General features: G+C 48.0%; 1 protein-coding gene across 1 annotated transcript in view; it reads right to left on the bottom strand.

The window, feature by feature from the left end:
• Positions 1-241: 241 nt before the first annotated feature.
• Positions 242-16,033, bottom strand: part of SLIT3 (slit guidance ligand 3) — a 589,227-nt gene continuing 573,435 nt past the window's right edge. Inside the window, exons 33-36 of the mRNA XM_026009601.2 lie at positions 8,917-9,071; positions 7,426-7,711; positions 6,475-6,680; positions 242-4,887 (exon numbers count right to left, since the gene is read on the bottom strand). Coding sequence (XP_025865386.2) covers positions 4,652-4,887; positions 6,475-6,680; positions 7,426-7,711; positions 8,917-9,071 — 883 coding nt within the window. The 3' untranslated portion in view covers positions 242-4,651. The remainder of the gene's footprint in view (positions 4,888-6,474; positions 6,681-7,425; positions 7,712-8,916; positions 9,072-16,033) is intronic.

The raw sequence follows: 16,033 nt of genomic DNA, 5'->3' as shown, positions 1-16,033 counted from the left end.
CACCCTGCAGAACTTAAGCCATCTGTGGGGCTTTTCTCCCATGTCTCTTGGGAACTTTGGATCCTTTTTCCCCCACTTCATGTTTCAAGAAACCAATTGTTTTCACTAACTCCACCAGACTTGCCCAAACCCCATGAATGCAGTAATCTTTGCCCCAGGGAGTGAAGGTCAGGAACAAAAATAAAACCCACACCAGGGAGTAGGACTGAGTTTATGGTAAATTACAAGAACATCTGATAGCTCTCCTGTGACTCATCGATTTATTTTAATGACATCAGAATATGACAGTCTGTTGAATAAAAAATTGTACATTATTTATCCCATAATGGTGATGTGGCACTGTAACATTGTTTTTAAAACCATCTTAAAAGTTTTTCTCTTACAACTTATTAAGTTATAGAAATAATCTTTGCCAAATGCCCAGTTCTGTCTTTGCTTGTTCTGGCTAGCTGGCATCTCTCACCATCTTTCCCCAAGTATTTCCTCTGGCGCTGTCTAATCCAGAATAGAACATTTGGGTAGGGCCACCAAACCAGGCAATGCCCCAGCTTTTCAGCCTTCTGAGTGTACTGTGGGGGAAGGGGAGGATACTTTCTTGGACACCTAGTGGTATCATTGGTATCACAGGGTGTGCCTCAACCTTCAGTCTTCCTGGAAGCTCACAGTGGAGTAGCAGGAAGAATGATGTCCTGGGTAGATACCTGGGTCTGTTCCTGCCTCTGGTGTTTGTAGGATGACCTTGGTCTCTGATTTAGATACTCCATGTCTGATTCTCAAGTTTATCACTCACCAGGGATTCCCTCAGGTTCCTTTAGCTCTGATATATGAGACCCTGTGAGTTTTGAGGAGCAGGTCCACTTATGCCAGGGGTTTCTCCTTCCAGCAAAGGCAGTGGGTGGCTGCTTGGCCATAGGGTTCAATCTGATGGTAGCTCTGTATCTGGTAGAAGGCAAGGTTAACTCTGTCCCCTTCCTGGCCACTCCTGGGTTCCTAAGGGTCATTCTGGGGGGATTTTCCCTTTTGCCCTGGCCCTAGGCAATCTCACTCCCTTTCCTTGCTCCTCTTTTCCTTGTTATGTCCTCTTTCTGAAGTGTCAGACTTGGGTTCCTTTCTGAAATTGAAAAGGCAAAGCCATCTTCTACATGGGGCCTGTTGGCAAGTCAATAATAGCAACAATGATAGTAATAACAGCTTACATTAAAGGTTTTTAGTTTACACTTTACAAAGAACTTTTAAATACATCATCACATCAGCTAGTTCAGGATCCTTTGGTTGAGTCAAAGGGATCCTCCCTCCCCTGAATCCTGCTCAGGGGGAAACAGAGCCCAAGCCCCCCTTTTCACATGTGTGTGTCCCCACATGCAAACATTGAACCACTTTTAAGCATGCAAATAACCTGACTGAACTCTTCCTGCCCTGTGGAACTTTGTTTCTAGAATTTGGCTGTTGAAGTGAGAGACTTTTAATCTCCATTTTTTAGAGAAAGTTCCTTTTGGGGAGAATTTTCTTAATCTTGCATTAGGTATTTCATAAAGTTAAGGCTTCTAAAATTGAGGGGAAGGCTCAAAATCACCCTTAAGCCACACTAAGACCCCAGGCCTTTTGGCTGTGCTGATTGCAGCTGGATTCAGGAGTGGGCTCAGAGCATGGTTGGCAGAGGCAGGCCTTGGATTCCTTGAGGGAGGTAGAGGGAAAGCTGCAGCCTGGTAAGTCTTCCCAGAAAGCCAGTGACCCTGGGGTGCTGCTCTCAGGATGGCAGGCCGAGGGGGCTTCATGTCATGTGGAGAGAGGCTAGCTGGGAGTGTTGGTGGTAGAATAACTCTAGGGTTTACCTGTGTGGGTGGGGTGGGCTGATGGCATGAGGGAGGGGAAGGGTATTGAGAAGATCTCAGGACACCCCTACTAGGACAGATATTTTGAGCTACCGCAAAGACTTTTGGGACCTTTCTGGAAATCAGCATTGTTTAGCTATAACAAACTAAAATGAACAACTAGGAGCCCCCAAGCCATTTTGGGTGGCACAGCCCTCTCTCCTCTTTCAAGCCTGTCTCGACTCTGCCACCAATTCTCTTCTTAGAGCTTGTCTTGCTATTTTTCCTGCTTAAAAACTGCTGGGTCCCTGTGTTCTAGCCTGCCATGCACAGCTCCTGGTGGTTGAACCCATGCCTTTACGTCCATCCCATTGATTCCTACTCCCTACTGTGCATGATATACTCCTGCCACCCTGGACCTCTAACTGTTCCCCAAACATACTGGGTCTTTTCCTGCTTCACAGGCCATTCCCTGGAAAGTTCACCCCACCTCCCCCACCACCCTAGCAAACTCCTGTTCATTCTTGAAGATCCAGGATTGGCAATTCCTACTCTGGACAGCCACTTCCCTTGTGTACACTGCCATTAGGAGTCACAAAGCAGTTGTCCCATGATTGTTTTTGCCCTGGACTATAGGATCTTTAAAGGCAGATGTTTCCTTCCCATGAGTAAGTTCTGGAGTTAGGCAAACTGAGCCCAAATCCTGGCTGTAGAATTTATTTGGCATCTACTCTTGTGCAAGTACCTTAGCTTCTCTGTGACTCAACTTTCTCAACTGTAAAATCGGTTAAGTAACATCTTTACTACAGGGTTGTTTTGAGAATTAAATGAATATGTATAATATATATATATATAAATTAGAATGGTATCTCATGTATAATGTAGTAAGTGCTAACTCAACCTATCTGTTAATATTTGAAACAAATCCATGATAAGGTATACTATGTACCTGGAACATAATGTATATTAGTACATATATTTTTAAGTAAATTCCTCCATCTTATTTCTCCCTCCTTCACTCCTTCCATCTCTTCATCCCTTTCATCCTTTCTTCTGTTCTTGCCTCCCTATCCCTTCTTTCCCTTCTTCCTTCCCTCCTTATTTGCCACTTGCCTTGTGCTCGTCCACCTTCCTTTCTTTTCTACCTCTCTCTTGATTCTTGCAATCTTTGGCCCAGTTGGCCCTCATAGAACCAATAGGTTCCTCAGGGGACCCTCTGTGCTGGAAGGTCCTCTGAGCCCCACGTCCTTCTCCCTGACACTTCTGCAGGGAGAGGCTTCACAGGGGGAGGAGGGATGAGTGAGAGAAGGAGTTGGTGTGAACAGTGAGTCCCTGAGCCATCTGTACTAGTCTGAGGGGAGCTGAGAGAAAGGGTTCAGTATCTATTGGACAGGCTGCCTTTGTTCACATTCCCTGATACAGAATTCTGTCTAGAAGCTTTCTAGATACTGGGGGAACAGAACAAGAAATGAACACAAGCAGGGAAGACAGCAGTAAAGAATATCTACCTTCTTTTCCTGGTAGGGCTTGTCTGATGAACAGCCTGAATCTTTTGTTTTTATGCTAGAGAAGGAATCTAGAACTTTGAGTCTGGCTCTATATTTATCAGATATGTGGCTTAAGGCAAGACACAGAGTCTGAGAGAGGCTTGTTTCCTTGTCTATGAAATGGGGCCATATGGCTTTACTCTTATGGAGCAGGGGTTGCATGGATAAAATAAGATGCAGTACAGATAGATGTTGGAAAGTGTTGCAGATGGGCAAGGAGTGGTGAGGACAACTTACGATGATGGCTCAGAGGATCAGGTGGCAGAGGCTTGTCTGTCCCACAGCAAGATCCCCTAAGAACTTTCCAGAGTTGGACTTCTACCAGGGCCATGGGCAGGCTGGGTTTCTGGCCTTCCTCATCCCCGCAGCCCTGGCTGCCAGCTGTTCTAGTACTGCATTCCAATGTGAAATGAGCCAGAGGGAAGAGAATGGTTCAAAAATTTTGGAGGAAGGGCCAGCGTTTGGGGTCTGAGGTGATGGCATGACCCGTTCTTCTACTGGCTCACCTGTAGAGGGGCAGGAAAAGAGGTGGTGTTTTAAAATTTGGCAAAGCAAGCTCAGATGAAGCCTGTGGCAGTTTTCAGATAGCCCTGTGGTGGAAGCCAGAGCCAGCCAGGGAGGGAGAAGAGGGCTCTGTAGTAGTTCAGACCCTGCTGGTGGCCTGGGGCAGGTGGGGGTGGCGACTGTGAGTCAGAGGTGGCCAAGGTGCAGCAGTTTTTTCTGCAAGGACAAGACCTCGGCAGCCGGGACTTAAAAGCTGGGTGCTTTTAGGGAAGACAAAAAGAGTCATTAAAAATAAGAAGAAACAAATCTTTTCCTTCTCTTCCTCATATCATTCCTTTTCCTGAGCTCAGTAAGCAGGTCCTTGTTTCTGCTGATATGATACTGTTTCATCAACATAAAAACTTCCTTCTTCCTCCTCGGACAGGCTATGACTTCTTTATTCTTATCCTTTTGTTTTAAAACATTTTTATTAGTCTTTTTTCTTAAAAATTTTAACAGCTGTTTATAAAAACACGACAAATACACAAGACTTGGTAAAAATAACTCACTATATGGTACATATACTCAGACGGTGTGATATATTTATATAATAAAAGATGAAAATAGTCACTTTCCATAATAAAAATAAGTTCTATTTTTTGTTTATTTTACAATATACTTAATATTCTTTTCTTCTGCTTCCTCTCCAGCTTCTGCTGCTTCACCTCACCTCTCGAGGGGATCCCACATGGCTGTCCCAGCCCCACGCAGCTGGAGTCTGAGAGGTGGGGGGCAGGTGGGTGGATGGCCTTAGGAACACTGGCGGCAGCCACACTCTAAGTGTCTTTCCACCTCTTCCACGAACGAGGAGCCATCCGTGCACTGGAAGACGTATTTCCGCCACTTGCTGCGGGTGGGCTGGCAGCACTGGGGCCCGCAGCCCCCGCGACATTCCATTATGGGCACTTTGGAGGCTGTGGCACATGATGCATAACCTTTCTGGCGGCGGATCACCTCTCGGACCACCTCCCCCAGGCACAGGCTCTCTGCAGAGGGTGGGAGAGGCAAGGTCAGGGCATGAGTGGTACAGACGATGGGCCAGGGTCCACACCTGGGCAGGCTGTTGGGAAACGTGTGTATGAAGACATTTGTACTTTTTCACTCATCCCTTCATCTCCCTGCCCATGAACCCATCCAGCTGTTCCACAAACACCAAGCACCTCTTCTGGGCCAGACTCTGCTAGATTTACAACTAAGTCCTGAGCATTTATTTCATAGTGACTCACAGAGACCCCATCCTTTCCTTTAAGGAGCTCAAACACCAAATGAGACAGGGCAGAGTAGTAGACTGTGGGCTAAATCCTGTCCCCAAATTTTGAATGTGCCACCTACACTTAAAAACCAAGTTAAATGTCACTGTTAAAAACCCCAGGAGATCAACTAAATATTGGGATTTCTGGCTTCACTGAAAACCAGGAAGTTTCTGGTTTGGCCCAATCCCCACTGGCATAGAGTTTAGATACTAATTCTCTAATCCCTGAAGTGAATGTGTTGGTAATGATGAACCGAGGTGGGGGCCACACAGGAACAGAACATGACCAGGAGCCCAAAGCAGCCCAGGGAGGTGTCTCTGGACCATGCCGCTGGAGTGGAGATCTGAATGAGGAAAGGAGCTAATGAACCCTGATAGCTGCTCAAATCTTCAACTTGCCGCCATACTATCTGTGTCACTTTGGGAGGAGGGCTCGAGCAAAGCATGGAGGAGGAGAATGAAGAGCTTCGAGCCTGGATCCCCGGCCCAACAACCTGAAGCAAGATACTTGTCATCCCTGAGCCGGTCTCCTTATCTGGAAAATGGTGACACAGTTTCTTGTTCTTCCAACTGGTTCACAGCTTATGAACCTCAGAAGAGACTGAATGAGAAAGGGCTTTATACATTTTAATGAATTTTGGTAAGCTTGATATCATTTTTTTAAATTAGATTGTTACAAAATAATACATGTGTGTATAATGTTGGGTGGGCAAGAACAAATGTGGCAACATGGTAATTGGGCAATCTGGTGAAGGGAATGTGAGAGCTCTTCATATTCTGGCAATTTTTCTATTAAATTTCAAATTATTTCAAAATACATTATTTAATAAAAAAATTTTTAATGTGATCAGTTTTGGTTGAGAATAGTATTTAAGTATAAATGTGAAGGAGTCCTTTAGAGACCGGGAGGTCTGCCTAGGAATCTGGGTGCAGGGAGGACTTCTCAGGTCCATGCATGGGAAAGACCCTCCAAGGTGAGGTAAATTTGAATTTTAATACAGTTTTAATTTTCTTGTTTTTGAGCTTATTTCAAAATGAATACACTGCGCAGGCCAAGGCCACTGAAGGGAGAAGGCAGGTTTTGAACTGCTAGGTTGTGGGTCTAACTTGTTACACCAGCAATGGACAATTGCTGCAGAGAGGTAGGGTATTGCCTCCATTTTCAAGATGATGGAACTGAAGGTTTGAAAGCAGCTTCATAAGATCATGCAGCCTTCAGATGGCACCACTAGAACTGGAACTTCAGCCGTCTGGACCTCAAGTCCAACTCTGACCCCTGCGGCCTTCTCAGGTCCGCCTCCCCTACACCCAGGGCACCCACCTTGTTCGCAGTGCTCCCCACTGAAGCCAGGCTGGCATATGCAGTAGGGCTCCCCTCGCTCTGAGAAATGGCACTGCCCCTGGTTACACTTGAAGGTTGAGCAGGGGTTGGAGTCATTCTTGTGGTCACATGTGGCCCCTCCATAGCCTTCTGCACACTTGCACACATATGAGGTCCCGGTTGCTACACATTTTCCATGGTTGCAACTGTTGGCAGAGGACAGAATGAGAAGGGGCAGGGCAGAGACAGTGCTGCCAGAGGCTTTCTCTGTCCAGCCCAGCCAGTGACCAGGCTCAGACTGGGGTGCCCAAAGCTATGGAACCTTAGGCTTCCTACATCCTGTGGTCTGCCCTGTGCTGGCCAAGGGGCTGAGCATCCGAGTCCAACCCACTGGAGGCTCATATCACCCAAAGTCATGTGGCCATGAGGCTGGCTGGCTTTCCATTTCACAGGCACTGGAACTCACATGTCCAAGGGGCAGGTCACTGCTCAGAAGCAGCTATGCATTCTCTAAACATTTTAATTGCTCTACCATCTTAATTGATAACCAGTGTCACTACTGCTACCACTGCCACCATCAGCGGTGCCAGGCATTGGGATAAGGGGCTTTATACCTGACATCGTTCTTACTTTCTATAATCACCTCTCTGCTGCTGCTACTGTGCAGCAGATAATCTTATCCACATCTAGGTGGAGAATCCGATGCTGAAATTCACCATCATTCTCCTTAATGGAGACTGGTGTTCTCAGCAAGGTCCTCACTTCCTAAGGAGGACCTGCTCTTTGGCTGTGTAAGCTCTTGACCTCTTAAGCAGACCCACATACACAGGTTCTCTCTCTAGTCTGACCATACAATCCCTCCAGCTTTCATCAGTGCCCCTTCTCCGGTGGGGACAGGATGGAAGGAGGGACTGAGTCCATGCAGGGTGCCTGGGCTTTAAGGACACTGACCTGTGGCCCAGACAGGGGTCCCGGGCCTCTTGGTCGCATAGCGGGCCAGTCCAGCCTGGGTGGCACTCACACACCACACTGTCCTTCTCCACAGAGCGGCACAGGCCATGCTTGCACACCGTACAGGACTTGCAGCCTGGTGAAACTCCCAGGGACTGTGGTGGGAGGGCCTTGAAGTCTTGCAGCTCGTTGTTGATGCGCACTTCGTGGATGCAGCCGTGGAAGCCCCCCAGTGGCCGGTCTGTGCCCTGGCGCAGGGCCGAGAGGCCCGTAGAGGTGGGGATGCCTGGGGGAGAGGTGCCAGGACAGCCACCTGAAGACCCTCCCCTACCCACCAGTCCAGACCTCCCCTCAGGCTGAGAAGGAGGGCTCTACGTCCTCACAGCTAGGCCCTCACGGCTCTGGGCCTCTGCTGTTCAGATTGAGGGAATGGACCCAAACCTGAGACCTTGTCCACAAAAGGACTTACATCGTTTATCCTGCACTTTGACTCTTTAAAAAAAACATGAATTTGCAGTCGAAATTTTAATAAAATTTCCCATAAAAGTCCTTATTTCAAGCTTCTGTAGAGAAAAGAAGATCTGGCTAGCCACAGAGCCACACTGGCTGGACAGAGGAGGACCACCCCCTCCAGGCAGGGAACAGATGGTGCATCACATTCCTCTGCTGTCCCCCCAGGCCTCCCCTGCCCCTTGTCACAGCCCTGCAGAGCACAGGGTGGGAGAGCTAGAGTTTGGGAGAGAGGGGTTTGGGGTAGCAGCCTTGATCTGTGGAGCTTTGGGCATCTTCAGTGGGGGAGAAACTATGTTCTTTCTGGGACTGCTCTGGATTGAAGGCTTTCCCTGGGCCCAGGCACCTGGACCGGGTGTGAACAATCTGCAAATTCCTGGGCCTTCCAGAGGGGGACTCCTTGGCAGAGAGAGGTCTTGGGAATCTCTTCGCTGAACAGGAAGAGATGTTCTGGTGACATTTTTTCTTTTTTTGCACATAACCTTTTGAGAACTACAGGCCCTGGACTGCATTTCAGGCCCAGGCTCTGCCAGACAGGTGGTCACTTCCTTTTTGGCCTTTGTTTGACCTTCACCTCAAACAAGTACTACAGGCATCGCCTGAACCCCACAGTGTCTGACACGGCACAGAGGGAATTGCCCTGAAGTCCGCAGATTGTGGGGCCTGGACTCTACCTCCATCTCTTCCCTCCCCATTCCATCTTCAGGTCTTCCTACCATTCCTACCATCTTTACCTCCTGAACCACTTGTACTTCCCAGAAGGAGCCTGGTCTTCTCTCTTCTTCTCCTCCCCATCATCTGGCTGTTTACACTTTAGGGAGCAACTTGGTTGTCACTTCCTCTAGGAAGCCTTCCCCGATATGCTTTGGCAGTGGATGCTGAGAGCAGGGGAACCCCAGCCAGTCATCTTGGGTGGTACCCAAGCACAGAGCAAGGGTGAGAGGTGGAGGTGGTGAAGATGGGAGGGGAGAAGGGCCTTACCTCCGAGGTAGAGGGGGCTGTTGATGCCTACTGCTGGCTGCTTCTGGAGCTTTCCCAGGCTCTTGGGGGCTCCTTTATCCACTACCAGGTTCAGGGTCTGGTTTAGCATCACCAGCTCCACACTATGAAACTGCCCATCATTCACCGTCTCCACACTGGGCAGGAGAGAAGGGGTGAGAATCAGAGGGTTTTCTGGGTGCCTCCCACAGCCAGGCACTGGGCCATGAATTTGACCAGCATTACTTGGATCTTGACTTGTTTTTCATTTGGAAATAAATTCAAACTTGAATACATTGCAAAAATAGAAACAGTACAGAGAATACTTGTTACTATAGATTCTCCTATTAGCCCCATTTGCTTTATCATTTATTTTCCGTCTCCATATCCATATCTATCTCCACAGACACATAGGCATACACGTATAAGTATATACCTATATATACATACACACAGTCTTTCTGAATACTTTATCCCTAGATGCCTCAGTGTGCATTTCCTAAGGACATGGATATTCTATGTAAGCACACTGCAATTTCCAACTCTAGTAAATTTAACATTGGTACCATACTTGTATCTAATCAGTCTGAATTTTAATTTTTTTAGTGGATCCACTAATATTTTTTATAGCATTTTTTGCCCTTCCAATACAAGATCCAGTCTAGGGGCAGGTCATGCATTCAGTTATATTATTTGCCTTTCTTTCTACAACTTTACAGAGTTAAGCAGACTCCATTCTCAGGCCACCTGCTCATTTTTGCTCTACCCATGCCACTAGGACCATTATTTACTTAACATGTTTTTCTTCAGCTGCTCTATTTCCCCATTAAACATCAGTAAGGATATAAGGCTACCATTATTCTAAGGAATACAATCCATGAAAAGAGTATTTCAGGGTGATTTATATATTTTTCCTATTACATATGAAAAAAAAGGATCTCAATTAAAATAATAGTTTGTCCCATCTAAATTCATCGCACCTCCAGCAGTATGCTTACATATTTGGATTAGTAATACCATACGACACTGTACTACAATATTTACCGCATTATAGAAAGGAGGAAACAGGCACCTGGGTGGCTCAGTCAGTTAAGCATCTACCTTCAGCTCAAGTCATGATCTCAGGTTCTGGGATCATCCCTGCTTGGCACAGTCTGTTTCTCCCTCTGCCCGCCCACCCCCTTCAACTGATATACTCTCTCTTTCTCTCTCTCTCAGCCCACATGTATGCCCCTTTCCTATGCTGCCTCCTTCAGTTCCAGTGGACCTTTCAGCGAGGGCTGATGAGGCACAGCAGCCACGTGTGGTGGGGAATGGCTCCCTGCTAATTTGAACCTTACCATAATGCTGTAGAGTGGCGTCAGATATCCTACTTCACAGATAAGACGACTGAGGCCCAGAGGTCACCCAACTAGTATGTTCCAGAGACAGAATTCATAGGCAAAACTTTTAACTCAAAGGTCCGCTCTTTGCACTATTCGGTCCTCAGCTGGGGCTGGGAGGGAGCAGTGAGTGCAGGTGAAAGGCATTGGGAAACATGTACTCTTCCTCTGAAAATGGCTCTCTGAGGAGGAGGCTGGACTTTGCGTTATCCACTCAGATGTGGGTGCTGAATACAGAGGTTCTTTCTCCACTTGAATCTCCCTGGTGAATCACTAGTAAATTGGCTCCAACAAGAGGATCCCATGCCAGAGGTGGCACCAATTACCTGGCAGGCAGGAGCAGCTTCAGTGACTGACCTGGGGTTAGAAATTTCAGCAAAGAGGTGAGGAAATACTTGGGAGAAGAGAGGCTAAATTGGGGTGGAGTGGAGAAAACAGAAAGACTGTCCTAGCCCCTTCCTTGGCCGGACCGTGACCACTCAGAACGACTCTGGTCTCAGTCTGCTCATCTGCAAAACGGGGAGAACAACCCAACAGGATTATCATGATGATTGAATCAGAGGAGGTACTTGAAAGTGCTCTGTAGACTGTAAATTACTGGGAAAATGTGAGCCATTATCATTAGTTGGAGTATTAACAACAGTAAGGACCTACCATCACCTGCAAACCTAGTGACTCCTGCTCTCGTGCTGATCTCTGGGAGAAAGTGGTGGTCAAGGGGAACATGTAGGAGCCCAGGACTCTCTCAAACCCATCATGAACTTTCTCTTCTTTCCCATCCATCCATCCATCCATCCAACCAACCATCCATCATCTAGCCATCTGTCTCCCATCCACGCACCCAGCCACCCACCCCCACTGAATGTCTGCTATGAACCACATTGTCCTAGGTGCTGGGATTAGTAGCAAACGATACATTCACAAAGCTCACATTTCCTTGGCCATTCCTCTAAAGCAAACAACCAATATATCAGTGTAAGGTCGGGGCAGTGGGGGGTGGAGTGGTAGCTAAAAGTCAATTGGAGGATGTCATTTGTGATGTGGAAGCCAAGAAGTCATAGGAAGGTAGAGCTATTCTGTTTCAGTGGCTTCCAACTACTCTAAGTAGTGAGCTGAGGATAAGACAGAGACCCGTGCTTCTGCATATGAGTTGATGATGGTAGGTGGAGGAATGAGGGCTGCTGTGCAGAGGCTACAGCTTCTGACCTGGAGTCCTAACACAGTTTTTTAAATGAACGTGCAAGAATACCATTTGGTAAACTGATGCTGTCCTAAATGAGCTCCCCATCCCCTGAGCTGTGTAACTAATGCTGGGCAGCTACCTGTCATAGAGGGAGTTGTAGAGGCTGCAGCTCCGGGTGGGTGGTCTTGGCATTCCCTTCCAACATTAAAATTCAGGGAGTCTGAGGCAGCTGCTTTCCCATTATAAACACACACAGACCCAGTGAATGAACACACACCACTAACTCCTTCCTGACCACGGGCTCCAAGCCCATTCCTTCTCTCCTTTCTGTGCTCCATGCACTGGCCCAGGCCCTGGTACACCTCCACTAGGGCCCTAGCCTGGAGACAGTGGTTTGGCAGGAGCCGCAGCAGCAGAGAGGACTGTGAGGCCACCCCTCCTGCATCTGATTAAGTGCTGGGCTCCCCAGTGCCCCAGCTGTTTGGCTCTGTGGAGGGCCTCCCTTGACTCCCAGGAGGGACAGTCCTAGGCAGGCCCCTTCCTCTAGCTATACTCTTCTGATGCTTCATGCTTGGGAGTGGAGAGATCTGGTCTCATACTGGGTTCTCCAGCTGAGGGGCCCTGGGCAAGTCCCATCATTCTGTGAACCTGATTTTTTGCTGACACGCTATGACAATGGTGAGGATGTCGACCTCTGTGTGTTGTTCTGATGGAAGTGGTACAACTGAGGTTCAGAATCAGGATTCGTTCCAAATCCAGACCTGCCATAACCTGTGCCAAAAGGTGCTCATGGGCTAATAGGTTGCCTTCCTGGCATATCCTTATTAGAGTCTCCTGGAAGTGATGCCTAAAGCCAGTGGTTTTCAAACTGCAGGTCCCTGGAGGTTGGGGGTAGGTGGTGCTGCCATCTCTGATTTTTTCACCATCATTTCACAAATCAGGATGGCTCTGTTTCTCTTACTTTTTTTTTTTCCTTTTTAAATTCTGGCCTTTGAAATAAATAATGAGAAAAATGGCTCTTGCTGCTATAAGTAAAAAAGATTGAGGTAAAAAAAAAAAAAAAACACCCCAAACCACAAAAACCAAGCCAAACTACCTGCTGGTAATTCTAAAAAAAAAAAAAATGATTCTACTGTGGTTCCAAGCTCCATAATTAGTCTCCTGGAGAGAGATGTAGGGATTACAGGGGAGACAACCGGGCTCTAAGAGTCTTCCTCGGTATCCACGGGGCCACATGAACCAGCATCAAGTGGGAAGTGGAGAGCACTGGAGGTGTCAGAGCTAGATGGGTGGCTCCTGTCTGGGAATGGCATGAGGACATGTCAAGTTCTCTTCTGCTTTTTCTTTTTCTCTTTTTTTTAAAAAGTAGGTTACTTGCCCAGCATGGAGCCCAACACGAGGACTGAACTCATGACCCTGATCAAGCCCTGAGCTGAGATCGAGAGTCAGATGCTAAACGGACTGAGTTTCCCCGGTACCCCTCTCTTCCGCTTTTAATATCAATAGTGGGCATGTTTTGCATCCTTTACAGGGCTAGGCACTGTGCTACTCTTTTTTTTGTGTGTGTGAAAAAACTTTTATTTTCAGATTCCAGTATAATACCTATTTTCTCTCTTTACTATAATATCTTCCCTTCATGCAAAGGGTAAATTGTAGGGCTGAAAAAATACAAGACATCAAAGTTCACTTCTGAATAACAGGCCATTAGTAACACTGAATACTGTGAGATACTGTTTCTTGTCATGGGCTGGCACTGTGTTACTCTGTGCTAAGCACCTGACCTTGTATTTTCTCACTTAACCCTAACAATCCCCACGTGGGAGGTATACAATTTTTTTTCTACTTTAGAGATAAGAGGCCTAAGGCTCAGAGATTTAGGGTGTCCAGCTCACAGTCTTAAAGTGGAAGTGGTGGAAGCAAGACTGAAACCCAAGCTCCTAAGCATACATAGGACCCTACTCCACTGAGGAATGATTGCTTGTTCCTCCAGGTACCGGGCATGTTCACCTGGATGCTGAGTTGTGGTCACTAGGTGGCGATAGAGCCTCACAGGACCAAATAGTCCCTGGGATTTCAGTTAAGCAGTAGCCTGAGACCTCAAGACCACCCTGGGTGGCGCAGCTGTTTGGCGCCTGCCTTTGGCCCGGGGGCGCGATCCTGGAGACCCAGGATCAAATCCCATGTCGGGCTCCCTGCATGGAGTCTGCTTCTCCCTCTGCCTGTGTCTCTGCCTCGCTGTCTCTCTCTGTGTGACTATCATGAATAAATAAATAAAGTCTTAAAAAAAAAAAAAAAGACCACACTCTAGCGACACCTCCTCCTCCCCCCAACTTCTGGACCATGGCTGCGTGGTCCCACTCTGTCTCTCCCTGGCCTTCATGCCCCAACATATGGTGGGAAAGTGGGTTCTGAGGGGAGCCTGACCTGGGTCTGAATCTCAGCTCTGCCACATTACTGGCTTGTGTGCTTTGGGGCCAAAGACTTCATCTGAACACCATGTTTCTCATCCTTAAAATAGGAGTGATGATGCTTGCGCTGGGCTTGTGGTGAGCTGGTGAGTGGGCGAGCCCGACAAAGATCTTGGCAGTGGCTAGGACTGTGGTAACTGAGCCTCTGCAGGGAGCATGCACAATGGGCTAAACAGAGCTCTCTTGTGGCCAACACTTAAGCACTGAGCTATTTCATATAGAAACCCTGAGTTTCTAGCTTTTCTTGATATGTGCATTCCCACCTGGCTGCATCTGCTGGAGCTGAGGTCACCTGTCCCTGCAGACAAAGCCGAAGCTCTCCAGGCTACCACAATCCACTTTCCCCACATCTGTTGCCGCATTTGGCTCCTTGGCTTTGCAGGCAGCAAATACTGCCTGGAGCCCCTCTGACAAGTCCCAGAACTAAGGGATCCTGCAGCTTGTCCGCATTCTAGGGCAGGTATGGGCTCGGATGGGCTTTTCTGTGTATTTGCCCTAGAGCCTGGACTAAAAACCTGAAGTGCTAGCACGCCCCACTGGTGACTATAGCTGGGCAGCTGCAAACAGGTACCCACATAAAGGAGACTCAGAATCCAGCTGCTGCAGGCCTGAAATCTCTGCTGGGGGTGCTGACTGCTCATTCTCACATGGGGGCTGTCCCCGGGGCCTCAGTGGGCAGAATTATGCAGGCTGCCCACTCCCCTGATTAAATCAGCTTTGGTTTGGCCCTGAGGCTGAGGAGGTCTTCCTAGGTGGCCAAAGGTCACATGGTGACTGTGCCCTCCATTAACCCCAGACCTCACAGCTTGGCTTTCTGTGTATACTGTGTACACTTTTCTCACTGCCCAAGGCCTTCTCACTTCTCCACCTGTGGAAATGCTTGTCGCCACAGTTACCTCTTCCTCCAGGGAGCCTTCCCTGGTCCTCCAAGCAGAAATGTCTGCTCCTTGAATGTCCCATAGCATGTACCAGTGTCTTCTGTGAGACCTATTTTATTCTGTGTGACTACTGCTTGTTTACATACCTGTCTTCTTCCCTGGACTGTGTTTTAACTCTGTATCCCCCTAACTAGCCCAGGACCTGAGCCACGCAAGTTGCCTGGGAGAGGTTTACTAAGTGGGTGAAAGCATCACCGGTGCTGCTACAGAGAAGCCTGGAAACAAACCTATTTTAAATACAGGATTTCTGGAGACTTGGGCCCTTTAGGACTGTAAGCTAGAGGGCATTAAAGGGTCTGTCATGAGGCTTGGCATGTGGACCTAGGCATGGGCATCCTTCACTAGGTTCCTCCCATGGGGAAGAGAAAGAGCCTGGGGTCTCCCCAGGACCCGGTGCTAAGCCTCCACCGACTGACTCCCTGACAAGGGCTGTAGGAGAGAGCAAGTCTCTCGGTTCCCACTTCATTCCTCATCTCCCAGTTCAGGCATCAGCGCAGGATTCCAGCATTTTCACCGATATCACCCTTTTACCAAACCACCCCAACAGCTAACATCAGTGTTGGGGATGAGCTCCCAGTTCTGGATAGAGGCCAGCCCCTCCCAATGCCTGGCTGTCACCTTCTATCTTTGGCATGCCCACATAAAGGCTCTGTTGGCCAAGCACTTTACCCCCCAGCACTCAACAACATCCCTAGAAGAGCATCCTACTATTGTCCACAGTACACAGTGGAGGAAACTGATGTTTACAGAATGAGTGAAAGGACACAACCAGTCCCGTCATAGAGAAGATGGTTTGGAAACAGACCCATTTTTAAATACAGGATTTAAAACCCCGCCCCCAGGTGCTCTGTCCACTTGGCCCATGACCAGTGGCTTCAGAAACACAGATTCTGGGAGGCTCTCTGAGATTACTGAGGTGACCTCCTTCTGGTGTCCACTGGATCCAACTGTCCTGACCTGGCCAGTGTCCCCCCCATCAGCCCTCTGCTGTGAACCTTCTGCTCTGGTCGACTCCTGGTATTATCCCTTAAGCTAGTCATTACTGTTTTCCCAGCCTGCTAGCCCACCTGTTTTCCTTGCTCATGTAAATTCCACCCTTTCTAAGACCCATTACAGAATGGGCCCTTTCTCCAGGAAGTCTTCCTGTGT

This window comes from Vulpes vulpes, chromosome 4 (genome assembly GCF_048418805.1).
Source record: "Vulpes vulpes isolate BD-2025 chromosome 4, VulVul3, whole genome shotgun sequence".
NCBI lineage: Eukaryota > Metazoa > Chordata > Mammalia > Carnivora > Canidae > Vulpes > Vulpes vulpes.
The sequence above is the reverse complement of the archived record's forward strand: the minus strand, read 5'-3'. Positions and strand labels throughout refer to the sequence as shown.